This window comes from Suricata suricatta, chromosome 11, assembly GCF_006229205.1.
Source record: "Suricata suricatta isolate VVHF042 chromosome 11, meerkat_22Aug2017_6uvM2_HiC, whole genome shotgun sequence".
In the NCBI taxonomy this organism is placed as follows: Eukaryota; Metazoa; Chordata; class Mammalia; order Carnivora; family Herpestidae; genus Suricata; species Suricata suricatta.
The window spans coordinates 9,793,315-9,808,071 of record NC_043710.1 but is presented as its reverse complement, the minus strand read 5'-3'; the positions used below and the strand labels follow the sequence as shown (position 1 = coordinate 9,808,071).

Genomic DNA, 14,757 nt, shown 5'->3' with positions numbered 1-14,757 from the left:
CACCCCTGCTGGGTCCCCGCACCTTCTGCAAGCTCCCCTCCCGCCGGGCATTTAACCCAGCTGCCCCTTACCCAGGCGCGTCAGCTCCCTAATCTGCGGTCCCCACAGCTGCACCCCAGCGGCTCCTCCTCTCCTCCCACCCCCACTAACCCAGCCCCCACGGGAACGGAAAAGCAGCCCCTTTGCCTGGGACCTGCGAGGTGCGCAGCCACCCTCCTCCCTGCCCCAAGGAGCAAGCTGACCTTGGAGTCTCCAGGGATTGCCCCATCCGTGCCTTCCTGGATCCTGCGGGGATCCCCATCACTGGAGGAAGGAGCAGTGACTCCCCTGTGCCTGGGGTGGGGGGTCAGACTGCCCTTGGCAGGGCTGTGGCTGCTAGGTGGATGACACCACAGAAGAGTGAGAGAGGGGGGAAGGAATAGTGAGACATTCTTTACCCCCTCTCTTTCCCCGTGAGAGTTGAGCTCTGCGTGCTGGGAGTCCGTGGGAGTCAGGCCACATAGCATCTTATAATTATCCTGGCAGTGGAATAGCAGGAGGACCGGAGGTCAGGGGCCGTCCCCCAGGAAGCCATAGTCACTTACCTGTTAAACTTGGGGGCAGGGTGGCTGGAGCATCTCAGACACACTCTCCTTGGTGGGGAGGGTCTCGAAGGAGGTTGAAACCATCAAGTCCCTCAGCCCAGGATGGGGCGGAGAGGAAGCTGGCTCCAGGGCTGCTCTCAGCCACCTGCTCCCCTCCCCAGGGGACAGCAGGAGCCCTAATAACCCCTTCTAAGGAGAGATGAGGAAAGCCTTGTCACATCCATTATTCAGTAGCAATAACCCCTCTCCCCCAGACAGCACTCTGCACTTTACAAAGCCCCGTTCACGGCGTCACTAAATGCTCACTCTACAGGTGAGAAAAGTCGGGCTCTGAGATGTTAAATGATGGACCCAGATCCACTGAGACAGAATTAAGACGTAAACGCAGTCCTCCGGGCTCCCAGGATCTTCTCCAGGGAGAGCTGCCCAGCTTGGGGGATTCTGGAATGAGTAGAACAAGTCCCCCTGTGAATAGACAGGAAGACAACTAATTCAGATGAGGCAACTGGGAGGGGGGTTGGAGAGTGAGGGGGACTGGTGAGAGGACAGGCAATCAAGAAGGGCTCCCTTAAGAAGGAGGCAGCATTCACATGGGACTCTAAGGAAGGAGGGAGAGACCCACAGCCCAGGGAGCACAGGCGCAAGCGGTCACCTTTGCAAGGAGCATAGGGGACAGAAGCGATGTATCCCTCTGGGCGCAATGCGGGAGCTCTGACTCCCAGCTCCACCTCTCTCCAGCCGTGGGCCCCCAGGCAGGTCCCTCCACCTCAGCCTCATCTTCTCCATCTGTAAATTGGAAATAACAGCGACAGAACCTAGTTCTCAGGGTTAGTATGCAAACTGAGGAGTTAATACATGTAAAATGTTTTAAATAGTCTGCTTGTAGTTAGCGTTTGAAAATGTTTATGATTCTTGGGGCTAACTGATAATTAGTACAAACCCAGTATGGTCTTTGGGGCCCTTCTAAGTCATTGAATATTTTGGCTCTCTCCCTAGGCTCAGGGGCCCTCCTGCCCCCGGCCTGATCCCTCTTTTGCACTCCAGTACCCAGTAGACAGAGAAGAGGAGAGCAGGTTTATGAAACCAGTGTAGGGGTGCCGTGATGATGATGGAGGGGGAGGGTGGGTGGACGCCCAGACAAGTCTGGCCGAGGACCCAGGGACAGGAGAAGGGTCTCTGCTTCTCCAAAGCCCACTTTGTCGCCACCTTTTACAGCACAGGCCCTGTCTAGGGGGAACTGTACCCTACAAATGCCTTGATATCAGAGGCGAGTAGGTAGGAGAGCAGGAATGAGGAGGAAACGTTGAGAAGGTTCTGCTCAAGGGAGGAAGGTCTGAGTCTCTGGAAGGTGGAAGAAGGAATGGTTTGGAAACTGGCATCCAGTCTGGGATATACATCCAAAGCCTGGCCTATCATGTACTACCTGTGTGAGGCTCTTTGAGCCTCAGTTTCCTCATCTGTGAAATGGGACCGCTTTCCCTACATCCTGGGGGGATAGGACATTTATAACCCTTTTCTTCCTCCACCGCCTGCCACTGCTGTGCCCCAGCATGGAGCTCAGGTCAGCCATGCCAGCTCTGGAACTGGCACCATTTCCCATCCCTTCTTCAGTGGACGGTGAACAGCGCACCTTGGATTCTGTCTACCTGCCCGCAACCCTGGAGCTCCTTGATGCCCCCGAGCACTTCCGTGTGCAGCAGGTGGGCGGTTATCCACCTGCCAACTCCTCCCTGGGCTCCAGATCTGAGACCTTCCTGCTCCTGCAGCCGTGGCCCAGGGCCCAGCCACTTCTTCGGGCCTCCTACCCGCCCTTTGCCACACAGCAGGTAAGGAGAGGGGCACCAGGGACTCCCTGGCTGATGGGATTCAGAGCTGAGGTCTGCTATGTATGGTGCAGGGGTCTTCCCCAGCCGTGCTCCCCATTTTCCAGAGGGGAAAACTAAGGCCTGCAAATGCTCTCTCCTGCCAAGGAGAGATGGAAAGCCTGGCATCCCATCTTTCCAGAGCTCGCTTCCCCAACCCCCTGCTTTAGTGAGCACCCTCCTTCTCTCTCCAGGTGGTCCCTCCACGGATCACCGAGCCCCACCAACGGCCAGTGCCGTGGGATGTGCGGGCCGTGTCGGTGGAGGCGACTGTGACTCCAGCAGAGCCCCACGCCCGCGTCCTCTTCCACCTCAAAGGGCAGGATTGGCCGCCGGGGCCTGGCAGCCTGCCCTGTGCCCGGCTCCATGCCACTCACCCTGCAGGCACTGCTCACCGAGCCTGCCACTTCCAGGTGAGTGGGTGGGCCCTGCCTAAGCTGGCGCTGCCTGCTGTGCCAGCTGGAGAGGGGTATTCTGAGGGCTTTGGGATTCATAGAAGCCTGGAGTGTGGTCAGGGCGGTCCCAGGGCGTAATCTGGGAGGAGGCATTGGGACGGGCTCACTTTGGAACAAGACTGTTCCCAAAGGCGGAAGTGTGCCTTTTGGACGTGTGCTGAGCCCTGGCGCCAGTCATGTCACTGGTCGGCCGTACCCCCGGGCCTATGGTTCTGGCCCATGCTGGTCCTGCCTTTCGTGGAGCCCTCGAGCCCTGCGTCTCCTGTCGTGGGTGCTGGAACCCCCTCCCCCACCACGCTGACTGTGGCCACCATGTGTCTGCAGCCTTCCCTAGGCGCCTGCGTGGTGGAGCTGGAGCTTCCCGCCCACTGGTTCGCCCAGGGCTCCAGCACGCGGGCCGAGCTGGCCTACACGCTGGAGCCTGCAGCGGAGGGCCCTGGGGGCTGTGGCCCCAGCGGGGACGGGGACGCCAGGGAGCAGGCTCTGCCCGTGGGCAGTGTGGAGCTGCGCCCAGCGGACCCCCCGCAGTACCAGGAGGTGCCCTTGGACGAGGCGGTGATGCTGCGGGTGCCCGATGTGCCTGTGCGGCCCGGCCAGCTCTTCAGTGCCACCCTCCTGCTCCGGCACAACTTCACAGCAAGCGTCCTGACGCTGCGGTGAGAACGGGGCTCCTGGGGTGGGCGGGGGTCAGGGGCCTTCTCCTTTTGGGGTCCTTACTCTGCAAACGTGAGCCCACCAAACCCCCTCCAGGCCAAGAGCCGTGATTGCCCTGGCAGCAGGCAGGACCCTGCAGGGGGCACGGCCCTGAACTTGGAGTCTGAAGTAGGAAGCTCCCAGTCCCCTGGCCCCTTCTGAGACTCCTTGTCTCCTGGGGCTGACGTTGCCTGCTTCACAAGGCAGCTGTGAGACTCCAGGGAAGGAGAACAGGAGAGGGCTTGGAAACTGGAAAGTGCAGTCCCTGGGGGTGGTGAATGCTCTAATGTCCCTAGGAGGGGGTGTTTGCCCCAGTCACACTCATCTTCATGTTCTCCCACCTGCTCCTCCTCACAGAAAGGCTCTCTTTTGTGTGTCCCCCTCTGCAGGAAGTCCTTCCCGAGTAGCCCCCCAACCCAATTCCACTGACAATGATTTGCAGAGTATGATGTGCCTCTCATATTTGGATCTGTGTGTGTCCTATCGCCATGTGTCTCCCAAGTGCCTGTCCCATCCCCCTGTCTGTCACACCACACTCATTAGATCTTTCCTAGACACTTAAAATATGCGAAGCCCTGTGTCTCCACTTTGGAGCTACAGAGAGTAGCAAGGCCCGGTCCCCACCTGGCACTAAGGGAACCAATGGGTAGGGAAGGGACTGTGTGGCATAGGCCGGACGATATGCTCTGGTGGAGGTATGAAGCGCCATGGGGGCCTGTGTTCGGGGTGGAGCAAAGGGGGAAATCTATTCTGCCCCAGGAAGAACTTTCTAAACAGTATTGGAGTTGCTGGAGGCTTGAAGAAGGAGCAGATGTAGAAAGCTGAACGTGCATCTTGAGTGAAGAGTCAGGCATAAACGAGCTGTGTGTGGGGGGGAAAGCTTTCAGTGTAGCTGAAGCAGGGTGACAGAGGTATGACAGCCAACACTGACACTAGAGCAGATCCTCGAAGCCGGGATTAGACTTGACCCTGGGGGCAGCGGGTCTTCGGGTGCCGGGGAGAGCTGTGTGGCACCATGTGCATCGAGATGGGGTCCTCGTGGATCGGAGGATGGTGAGCAGAAGATTCAGATGGGAGTTCAGGAGGCCGGGCCTGGGGCCCCTTGGGTTGCTCCTCATTCAGTCCGTAGTTGGGCACCCACCTTGACACCCTGGGCCCGTGTCCTCTCCCCAGGATCAAGGTGAAGAAGGGGCTGCACGTGACAGCTGCCCGCCCAGCCCAGCCCAGCCTGTGGACTGCCCGGCTGGACCGCTTCAAGGCCTCCAAGCACCACACGACTCTCATCACCTGCCACCGTGCAGGGCTGACGGGGCCAGACTCCAGGTGGGCAACCCTCTCCGGGAGGAGCAGAGGAAGGAGGGAGAGGGTTCCTGGGGCCCGAGGGGGGCTGCCACACGACCTCCGTATCCCCACGTGAGCAAGCGCAGATCAGACTCCTTCGAGGACACAGCACAGAGCAGATAGGCATTCATTGAGCTACTGTTTACCCACGTCCAGTTGCATGCTACATACGGTGAGTGTCTGTGAGTCTTATTCCAGAGGAGGATGCCAGCCTGTCCTGGCCAGTCAGTTACCGTCTTCACAGCCACTACCCTGCCTCCTACCACCACCAAGGGAGGCCCTTTCCTCTGGGCCATTAATATTTAAAAAAAAAAAAAGCTTCACTGGGGTTCACATTTATGATCTCTTATTCGTGCTCTAAGCCTGCGCCAAGGCCATGAGCGTGGTAGCACCTGTTTGAGTCCTGGTTCTGACACTTTGGGATGAATAATCATAAGCAAGCCAATTCACTTCCCCCTTCCCCCCTTCGGCCCCCCCCAATGAGAGCCTCAGTTTCCCCACCTGCAAAATGGGGATCATTATGCATTCCTTAGGGTTTGTGAAAATGAAATAATATCCTATATAGCAAGAATCCAGCAAGGTTTTGGGGTTTTTTTCTCTCTTTTTGTTTAATGTTTACTTATTTTTGAGCGAGCACAGGCCAGGGAGGGGCAGAGAGAGAGGGGAACAGAGGCTCTGAAGTGGGCACCATGCTAACAGCAGAGAGTGCCATGCAGGGCTCAAACTCACGAATTGTGAGATCATGGCCTGAGCCAAAGTCAGACGCTCAACCGACTGAGCCACCCAGGGGCCCCAGCAATTGCTGGCTCAAAGGAAGCCATGAGGATCATTATTCAAGGGGTTGAGTCCCGTCACGGGGCTTCAAAGTGACTTTTCCTCCTTGGTAGAAATTGACACAGGTGCTTTAAGCCACCCCAATGGCCCTGGAAAGCAGAAGTCTGCGCAGAGGGGGTCTGGGAAGGCAGGAGAACGAGCAAGCTTCCCGGGACGGGCGTGGTGTGAGGTAGCTACACGGATCTTCCAGAGGCCAAGAGTGTGAGAGCTTGAGCTCTGGAGCCGGGATGCTTGAGTTTAATCCCAGTCCTGCCACCTTTCACTCTGTGACTTTGGGCAAGTTCTAGAACTTCTATACTTCAGTTTTGTCATCTGTAAATTGGGGATTGTCATAGGACCCACCTCATGACTAGAGCAAGTGCTTCCAATAGTGCGTAGCCGCTGGCAAGCACTTACAGTCTCTCTCTCTCTCTTCTGGCCAGCAGCCCCCTTGAACTATCCGAGTTCCTGTGGGTGGACTTTCTGGTGGAGAATGGCACTAGTGGGGGTGTGGCGGTCACTCGCCCTGTCACATGGCAGCTGGAGTACCCAGGCCAGGCCCCCGAAGCAGAGAAGGACAAAATGGTGTGGGAGATCCTGGTGTCCGAGCGGGACATCAGGGCCCTTGTCCCACTGGCCAAGGTAAGAAGTCCCCACCTGTGCGTGGCCGGGCCCGGGGCCATGTGAGGCACAGAGGCTGGGGCTAAGCTCCTCTTGCCCTCTCAGGCCGAGGAGCTGGTGAACACGGCTCCGTTGACTGGAGAGCCGCAGCGGGTGCCTGTGCGCCTCGTCACTGTGGACAGCGGGGGGGCTCTGGTGGAGGTGACTGAGCACATCGGTTGCGAGTCGGCCAACACCCAGGTCCTGCAGGTGAGTGGCATGCGCCGACCCCGTGTGAGTGTGCCCTTATGCGCCCAGCGACGCACCTGCGCCTTCCCCACTCAGGTCCCGGAGAGGACAGTTTCTTACTGACACCAGAAACCTCAGGGGGGGAACTCCAGATTCAACTTGTTTTGTTCCCACCGCCTCTGTGCACAGTCAGGTGCGAGCTAGGGAACCCCAGCAGCCGCAGCTTCGGCGCCTTCACGTTCATTACTGCACTGACAGAGGAACTGAGGTAGGAGAGCTGAGAATACTTCGGGGCCACCTGGCCGGCTCAGCAGAGCACGCGCCTCTCTAGCTCGGGATTGCGAATTTGAGCCCCATGTTGGACATAGAGCCTACTTTAAAAAAAAAAAAAAAGAACATGTACTTTGGGATCGACAGGTTTTAACAAATCCATGTTTCTTATCAGTTAGCTCTGTGATCATGGACAAGTCTCTTAACCTTTCTGAGCCTTGGGTTTCTAAGCTTTACATTAAAGAATTAAAAGCATCATGGATAATTATTAGAGCCTGGTAATGATCCGTGAGGTAAAGCCAAAAAGGGCAGGGCAACTTTCTCCCCTTTGAAGTTCAAAGAGGAGAAGCCCAGAGCCTGCCTTTCCTAACTCCTTGCTGCCTGCCTGGAAGAGGTGTCACACCACTTAGGATGGTGCTTTGCCTCTGGGAGCAGATCCTTCCTGAAGGCTCTGGGGTGGGTAGGTCTGGCCTGGCTCTCTGCCTTCCTTCCTATACCAGGTTACCAGATGGCTCTAGCAAGAAAGCCAGAAGCCAGCACTAACAGGGAGCCAAATTTGTGGGCTCGAACATTCTTCTGTCAGAAGAAAGATCTTGTACGCAGAGAGCCAGTTTCCCCAGCTAAACCCCAGGGGAACTTGGGGGATGGCTGGTTCATCCAGAACGGGATCTTTGACTGCATGGTGAAACCTTCCTAATCTTAAGACACGCCAGTAAAATGCACCGTGAATTTCAGCGCCACCCCTTCTTACAGTGAGGGGTCAGGGCAGCCCTCTCTGGTCTGCACTTGTCTTCCATGGCTTACTTAGTCCAGCTCCTGGCCTCCCGTTAGGTGTCCGAGAAGTGTGACGCTGTGTTTGTGGCCGGCAAAGAGAGCCAAGGTGCTCGCGGGGTGCGGGTGGACTTCTGGTGGCGGCGGCTGCGGGCCTCGCTGCGGCTGACCGTGTGGGCCCCACTGCTGCCCCTGCGCATCGAGCTGACCGACACCACCCTGGAGCAGGTCCGAGGCTGGAGGGTCCCCGGCCCTGCTGAAGGGTGAGTGGAGGCCTTGGCAAAGTCGCTCTGGGATGGAGAGATGGTGCAGGGAATGTGGCCTTTCACCACCCAGCCTCTGACCACTTCATTTGTAGTTGCTGCCCTCCACCCTCCCGCCTTCCCTCTCCCCTCTCCCCGCCTCACTTCTCTGAAGCGTGAATCACTTTCTAATGACTGTATAACCTCATCCATCTGTGTGCGGCCTGTCCGCCCCCTTCACACTCTTCCCCGAGACTCAAAGACCATGAAGGCGAGGGGGTTTGTCTATTTCGTTCTCTGCTGTGTCCGCAAAGCCTAAGATGGCACCTAGCTCAGAGTCCCACCAGAGCCGAAGGTGACCTTCCTCTTGTCCTTGACTCCCAGGAGCCAAGAGTTTCAATTAGGAGCCGGAGAGCGGCTTGAAGGAAAGGCACAGGCACCAATTAGGAGCGGGGTTGTGGCGCCTCGCCAGGGGTAGAAGTGGGTAGAAGTGCAAGGCTGCGTTCAAAGGCCATGTTCAAAGTTTGAAGAATGCGCCTCCGGGAGCTGGGAGTGGGTGGGGTGGGTGTGTTCCCCCCAGTGGGCGGGACCCTCAGGGGCTGGGGGCGGGGCCAGAGCTGACACCCCGCCCCCGGACCTGGCCCTGCCTACAGGCCGCCAGAGGCGGAGGCTCCGGTTGTTGCGGAGGAGGCTGAGCGACGTGCCCGAGGCTGCCGCCTGCAGTACCAGCGGGCTGGCGTGCGCTTCCTTGTCCCCTTTGTGGCCCATCCACTGGACGGTGGCCGCCGCCTCACCCACCTGCTCGGCCCCGATTGGCTGCTGGACGTGTCCCACCTGGTGGCACCGCATGCGCGCGTGCAGGACCCGCGTGTAGCCTCACTGGAGGGCGGACGCGTCCTTGTGGGCCGGGAGCCTGGCGTCACCTCCATCGAGGTGAGCAGACCCCCTGACAAGGGTGAAGGTAGCTCCCAGAGTGTTCATGGGCAGGTATGAAGAGTGTCAGAGGGGCCCGGGGTGTACCTGGGAAGGTATGAGTCCCGTGAGATTGGGGGTTATGGGAGAATAGGGTGGTCCGTGTAATGGAAGACATCTTCAAAGCATGAAGGGCTGGGGCTGGGTATGTGGGGACCAGGTCTTGAGGGAGGAGGAAACTGTCCCCCAGGCATGGGATCGGGATCCAGGTATGTGTGTATAGGACACATGGGGTGCAATGGGAGGGGAAAGGCAGCCCGTTCAGATGCTGGGGCTCAGCGAGGAGAGGCTGGACCCCCCGCAACTTGCAGCTCCCTCTCGCCCTCAGGTGCGTTCCCCACTGTCTGACTCCATCCTGGGGGAGCAGGCGTTGGCCGTGACGGATGACAAGGTCTCGGTGCTGGAGCTGCGGGTGCAGCCGGTGATGGGCATCTCACTGGCCCTGAGCCGGGGCACTGCCCACCCCGGGGAGGTCACAGCCACATGCTGGGCACAGTCAGCCTTTCCCGCCCCAAAGCAGGTGACAGCTGGGGGTCAGAGGGATGAGGTCAACATCTCCAGATGGGGGTTAATGACAGGGGGACGGGAGGTACCTGGACCCCTCACCTTAGTGCTTTCGGAATGAGTTCTGACTGCCCTACAAGGTAGTGAGCTCTCTGCAGCTGGAGGTGGGCCAAGCAGTGGCTGGAGTGTGACAGTGGGAGGTTGATTAGATGGCTCGGAGGACCCTCCCGATTGACTCAGACCCCAGGGCCGAGTGGCAGACAGGTGATTGACGCGCGTCCCCTCTCTCCCTGTGTTTTGTCCATTTGCTGTGTCTCTTTTCTCTCTGATCTCTCCTCTGTGTGGCCTGTCTCTGTGGGAGTGGTCTCTGTGTGCATGCGTGCGTGCCCTTGCATGTCTCTGCCTGTGTCCGTGCGCCCCGCAGGAGGTGGCCCTCTCCCTCTGGCTGTCCTTCTCTGACCACACCCTGGCCCCCGCCGAGCTCTACGACCACCATGACCTGGGACTGTCTGTCTCAGCTGAGGAGCCCGGTGCTGTCCTGCCAGCCGAGGAGCGGGGCGCCCCGCTGGGGGTGGTGGTGAGTGGGGCAGGGGCCGAGGGGCTGCCCCTGCACATAGCTCTGCACCCGCCCGAGCCCTGTCGCCGGGGCCGCCACCGTGTGCCGCTGGCCTCTGGCACCGCCTGGCTGGGCCTGCCCCCCGCTCCCACCCCGGCCCCGGCCCGCCCATCCAGCCCTGCCCGGAGCTCTCCAGTAACGGAGGCCAGCATGGGCGGGAAACAATGGGAGGCAGGTGGTGTTGGGGGCAGCGGGGGCGTGAGGGGCAAGTTTGAGCCGGCAGAGGAGGAGGCGGAGGCTGGAGACGCGGAGGAGGAGGAGGAGGAAGAGGAGGAGATGGTCCCGGCCCCTCAGCGGGTCACCGACCTAGAGCTTGGCATGTACGCTCTGCTGGGCATCTTCTGTCTGGCCATCCTCATCTTCCTGGTCAACGGCGTGGTTTTCGTGCTGCGCTACCAGCGCAAGGAGCCCCCCGACAGCGCCACGGACCCCGCCTCCCCCCAGCCCCACAACTGGGTCTGGCTGGGCACCGACCAGGAGGAACTGAGCCGCCAGCTGGACCGGCAGTCCCCTGGCCTGCCCAAGGGGGAGGGGGGCTGCCCCTGCGAGAGTGGGGGAGGAGGGGAGGCCCCGACCCTGGCCCAGGCCCCCGCAGGGGGCACCACCGGCCCCTCGAGCGCCCTGGCCCGGAAGGAAGCCGGGGGGCGGCGGAAGCGCGTGGAGTTTGTGACGTTTGCACCGGCGCCCCCGGCCCAGCTGCCTGAGGAGCCCGCAGGGGCCCCTGCCGTGCAGTCCATCCTGGTGGCCGGCGAGGACGACATCCGCTGGGTGTGTGAGGACATGGGACTGAAGGACCCCGAGGAGCTGCGCAGCTACATGGAGAGGATCCGGGGTAGTTCCTGACCCCTTTCTGCCTGCCCGGCCCAGCCCCTGCCGCCACCAGCCTCCTGTCCACCCTCTGGTGCTCGCTGCTCCAAGCCCCCTGCCTGGTCACTCAAAAGGACTCCCACCCGGGCCCCCTCTGCCCTGCCCCCCCATCATGGACCATGCTTGTGAGGAAGGGCTTAAGCCCCTTATTTATGGGAACCATTTCATCCTAATGTCGGGTACAGAATAAACTCAAGGAACCCCGCCCTCACCCTGGACTGCTGCTGTCTGTGTCCTGCAGAGGGGAGCAGGGGGTGCTCAGCCCCGATCCCTGCTGGGACAGCTTTGGGAGACTGGGCCCCGAGCTGCCTTCTCGTAGCGGCCGGCGATCCAGATAAACAGCAGGGCCGTGGCGGCCTGAATGGCGGCCAGCAGGAAGAAGTAGAGGTCCATCCGGCAATTGTTGATGTTCCCTGGGGGAAAGGAGGGGTTGGTGTGTGGGTTGGGTCGGGCAGGGCTGCCCCGGGACTGGCCACTGAGGAGGTGTGGGCCATGGGTGGGCAGACAGCCCTCCAGCATCTGGCCACCCCGGGGTCTTTCCTGGGGCACCCATAATTCCGTGGCCGCTAGCGATTCTTTCCAGGGCTTAAAACACCCAACACTACAGGGAAAGGTGACCCTTTCAGACAGAATGACAAACTTCCAGATGCAGGAAGGCGCCCTGGAGGCCTGCGGAGTTCACGGGTTCCTTTTAGACAGTTAGGGAAACTGAGGCCTGGCATGGGGAAGCCACATTGTGGGCGACTGGCCAAGTTTGGGCTAGAACCCAGTCCTCCTGAACCCAGCCTGCTATTTTCACTCTGCCTGGGGTCAAAGCGCTTAGGCTCCTTTCCAAGCCTCCCACCCCCAGGGAGGGCCCCACACTCACCGAAGTCCTTGGGGCAGTACAGCCAGCCCCCTGGCAGGGACAGTAGTGCCACGAGGCTGGAGCCCAACAGCGAGCCCACTCCCGACAGGCAGAAGAAGATGCCCATGATGGCACCCTGCATGGAGCGAGGAGCCTCCGAGTAGGCAAATTCCAGGCCTGCGGGGGATGAGGGGGCCCAAGAGGCCGGTGGAGGAGCAGAGACAGGGCCCCAGGCCCCTGGCCCACACCCAGCAAGCCCCCATCCTGACCTCCCTGGCAGGACTGCCCACTACATGGCTAGGACGACACCCATGCATCACTGACCCCTTGTCTCTGCCCTGCTCATCTGTTCCCCTCCACCCTGATGCCCCCACATCGCTCTGTCTCCCCTCTTCCTCTTCCTCCTGGGTGTCCCATCTCAGACAGCACCTCTCTCTCCACTACTCTCTCTGCCCACCTTCAACATCATCACTAAATCCTTTTTGTTTTTTTAGAGAGAGAGAGATTGCCTGTGAGCATGAGCAGGGAACAGGCAGAGGGAGACTGAGAATCCCAAGCAAGACTCCAGGCTTAGTGCAGAGCCCGACATGGGGCTCCATCCCTAGACCTGGGCCAAAATCAAGAGTCAGACACTCAACTGACTGAGCCACCCAGGTGCCCCATCACCAAATCCTTTTGATTCAGCCTCAGAAATCTCACTGTCTGCCCTCCTCTCTCTTCCCTCTACCCTGGACCACACTGCAGACCTGGTTAATTCCTGCCCAGCCCCCACAAACACCTCTTCAACTCCCCTGTCTCCTGTCTTCTTCCTCCTCACACAGTCAGATGGATCTGTCTAAAAATCCTCTGCTGGGATTCTTTCCCTGCCAAAATCTCCTGGGGGGGGGGGGGCGGTGACTATGGCCCCCAGGAGAAACTTCAACATCCAAGTTTGACCTTGCACCTCCCTAGCCTTCCAGATACTCCCATGAAGAGCTCAGCTCTTTGCCTATGCTGTTCCTGCCGCCTGTGACACCCTTCCTGCTTCCTGCTGAGTACTGCCCTCGCTGCCTACCTGCCTCATCCCTGGGCTTTCCTGACACCCTAGAGGCCCTTCCACAGTCCCCAGCTGGGTTTGCTGTCTGGGTGATGCCCCCCAGTCCTGAGTGAGTCCCACATGAGCCCCGCCCTGGCCTGCAGATGAGTAAGCTGCCCCCTGGCTGAGTGAAGTGTCCGTCTCCCCGCCTACAGCTCTGGCTCCCAGCCCTGCCCAGGGGACAAACCAGGACTGCCTTATTACAACACAGCGACCCATGTGCATGATAGACATGAACAAAAGGAGGAGAGAAGGACTCCCTCCTCCCACAGGCCTCGGAAAGGGCCTTATGGAGAACCTGGCATTTAGGCTCGGAAGTAAAGGGGGAAAATAGTCGCTCACTGTGAATCTGAGGCAGAGAGAACAGCACATGCGCAGACAAGGGGGGCAGGGGATGAGGAACGTGGCGCCAGGGACAACTGGGAAGTCCTTATGGGAGTGTCTTAATCCCCTCCAAATCTGCAGTGCCCATCACAGTGCCTGGCACAAACCAGGGCTAGCAACTCTCCACTGGGTGAAGGCAGCCCCACTGAGAGAACCCGGCCTTCCTCCACCCACACGAACTTGAGAAGCTGAGCCTGTGAGGCCGCTGGCTTTGCTCAGGGCAGCACCAGGCAGAGCCCATCACTGGTACGAGCGTAGGGGGAAGGGTCCCGGGTACCTGGGATACTGGCAAAAATCTCACTGATCCCGATAAGCAGGTACTGAGGGGCCTGCCACCAGATGGACAGAGGTGCTGCATAGTACACGTTCTTCCCGATCTTCTGGGACACCGTCTCATTGCGATGGATGTACCGTAAACGCTCCATCTCTAGGCCTCCTGGAGGGGGAAAGGGGGGCACTGTAGCCAGGTCTACTGTGGGCAGCTTAGCACATGGCAGAGCTTGGCATGTAATAGGTGTTACTATAGGTAGCTGATGACTGAGCAGCAGGTAAGGAAGAGAAAACTGGCCTGGGGGCAGGGTGGAGGTCTCAGATGTGAATTTCAACCTTTGATTTTTGCCTTGGCTGCTAGAAGCTCAGAATGAGGTTTAGCAGTCATTTAGAGGAACGACTTGCATTAATTGACAGCCTGTTACGTGCTAGGCATTTAATATGCAGTCTTGCAAATTAAAAAAAATAGGTTAAGCAACCAGCCCAGAGTCACATGGCTTATGAGTAGTTGGGGCTGGATTTGAGCCTCTGTGTGTCTGACTTCACCGCTGGCCCCCTTTCCATGCGATCACGTGACTTGTCTACTGCAGCATCAAGTATTACAGAGGAGTTTTCAAGCTTCATTTTCTCTCCTTCCCCTTCACTGCTTAGGAGACAGCTGTGCTGTAGTGAAATGAATACTGGATGTGGTGTTAAGTGACTCAGGTTCTAATCCTGGCCCTGCCACGCTAGCTAGCTGTGTGACCTTGGGTAAGTCACTTAAGCTCCCTGAGACCCAGTGCTTGCTCGTATGCAAGGAGTAAGAATAAAAATCCCAGTGTTGCTGTGAGGATGAAACAGGACAGCGTGCATTAAAGCTGTCACTGCCAAAGAACTTGCTTTGCTTTTCGTCTTCGTAACACTATTGAACTTTAATCCCCCGTGGCTCCTACCCTTGTGATCCAGGCACAGGACTGGGTCTTTTAATCCTCAGAACACTCCTGCTAGACTACATTCCATGAGGGCAGAGCCCCGCTCCTACACCAGGGCTGAATGAACTACTATCCCCATTGTAAAAATGGGGCTCACAGGCGCTACGTAACTTCAGAACCATCAAGTTACTAAGTGAAAAGGACTAAGGTTTGTGTAATAGCATGAAAGCTTCTTTACCAGAAGCTTACAGAAGCTTCTTTACCATTTTATAAATGGCTGCAAATCCTTTAGAACCGGAGGAAGGAAAAGAATCAATAAGTTCTTTTTAAGTGGCTCAGCGTCTGAGGCATTCATTGAACCCATGTATTGGGTGCCCATGAGCATTAAATGAAAAGGAAAGAAAGAACCCTGACTTTAGAGAGCTTATATC

At 58.5% G+C, this 14,757-nt stretch overlaps 2 protein-coding genes across 3 annotated transcripts in view; one reads left to right on the top strand and one right to left on the bottom strand.

Annotated features, from left to right (window-relative positions):
• Window positions 1–2,119: 2,119 nt before the first annotated feature.
• TMEM132A (transmembrane protein 132A) lies at window positions 2,120–11,050 on the top strand. Of its 2 annotated transcripts, none has more exons than XM_029956186.1 (10): window positions 2,120–2,410; window positions 2,641–2,859; window positions 3,226–3,557; window positions 4,768–4,917; window positions 6,195–6,390; window positions 6,475–6,618; window positions 7,699–7,901; window positions 8,534–8,813; window positions 9,181–9,372; window positions 9,781–11,050. In XM_029956186.1, the coding sequence occupies exons 1-10, from the start codon at window positions 2,135–2,137 to the stop codon at window positions 10,813–10,815; spliced, it is 3,027 nt and encodes a 1,008-aa protein (XP_029812046.1). In that variant the 5' UTR covers window positions 2,120–2,134; the 3' UTR covers window positions 10,816–11,050. The 2 variants fall into 2 exon arrangements, with proteins under 2 accessions (XP_029812046.1, XP_029812045.1); XM_029956185.1 differs by having other exon boundaries at window positions 6,192–6,390.
• The window catches only part of SLC15A3 (solute carrier family 15 member 3), a 20,667-nt gene continuing 16,872 nt past the window's right edge, over window positions 10,963–14,757 (bottom strand). Inside the window, exons 5-7 of the mRNA XM_029915452.1 lie at window positions 13,423–13,772; window positions 11,708–11,863; window positions 10,963–11,252 (exon numbers count right to left, since the gene is read on the bottom strand). Coding sequence (XP_029771312.1) covers window positions 11,098–11,252; window positions 11,708–11,863; window positions 13,423–13,772 — 661 coding nt within the window. The 3' untranslated portion in view covers window positions 10,963–11,097. The remainder of the gene's footprint in view (window positions 11,253–11,707; window positions 11,864–13,422; window positions 13,773–14,757) is intronic.

Coding starts and splice junctions, on each gene's coding strand:
- TMEM132A (XM_029956185.1), top strand. CDS start 2,135: ATGGAGCTCAGGTCAGCCATGCCAGCTCTGGAACTGGCACCATTTCCC. Junction 2,411..2,640: donor CGCCCTTTGCCACACAGCAG/GTAAGGAGAGGG, acceptor TTCTCTCTCCAG/GTGGTCCCTCCACGGATCAC. Junction 3,558..4,767: donor GCAAGCGTCCTGACGCTGCG/GTGAGAACGGGG, acceptor TCCTCTCCCCAG/GATCAAGGTGAAGAAGGGGC.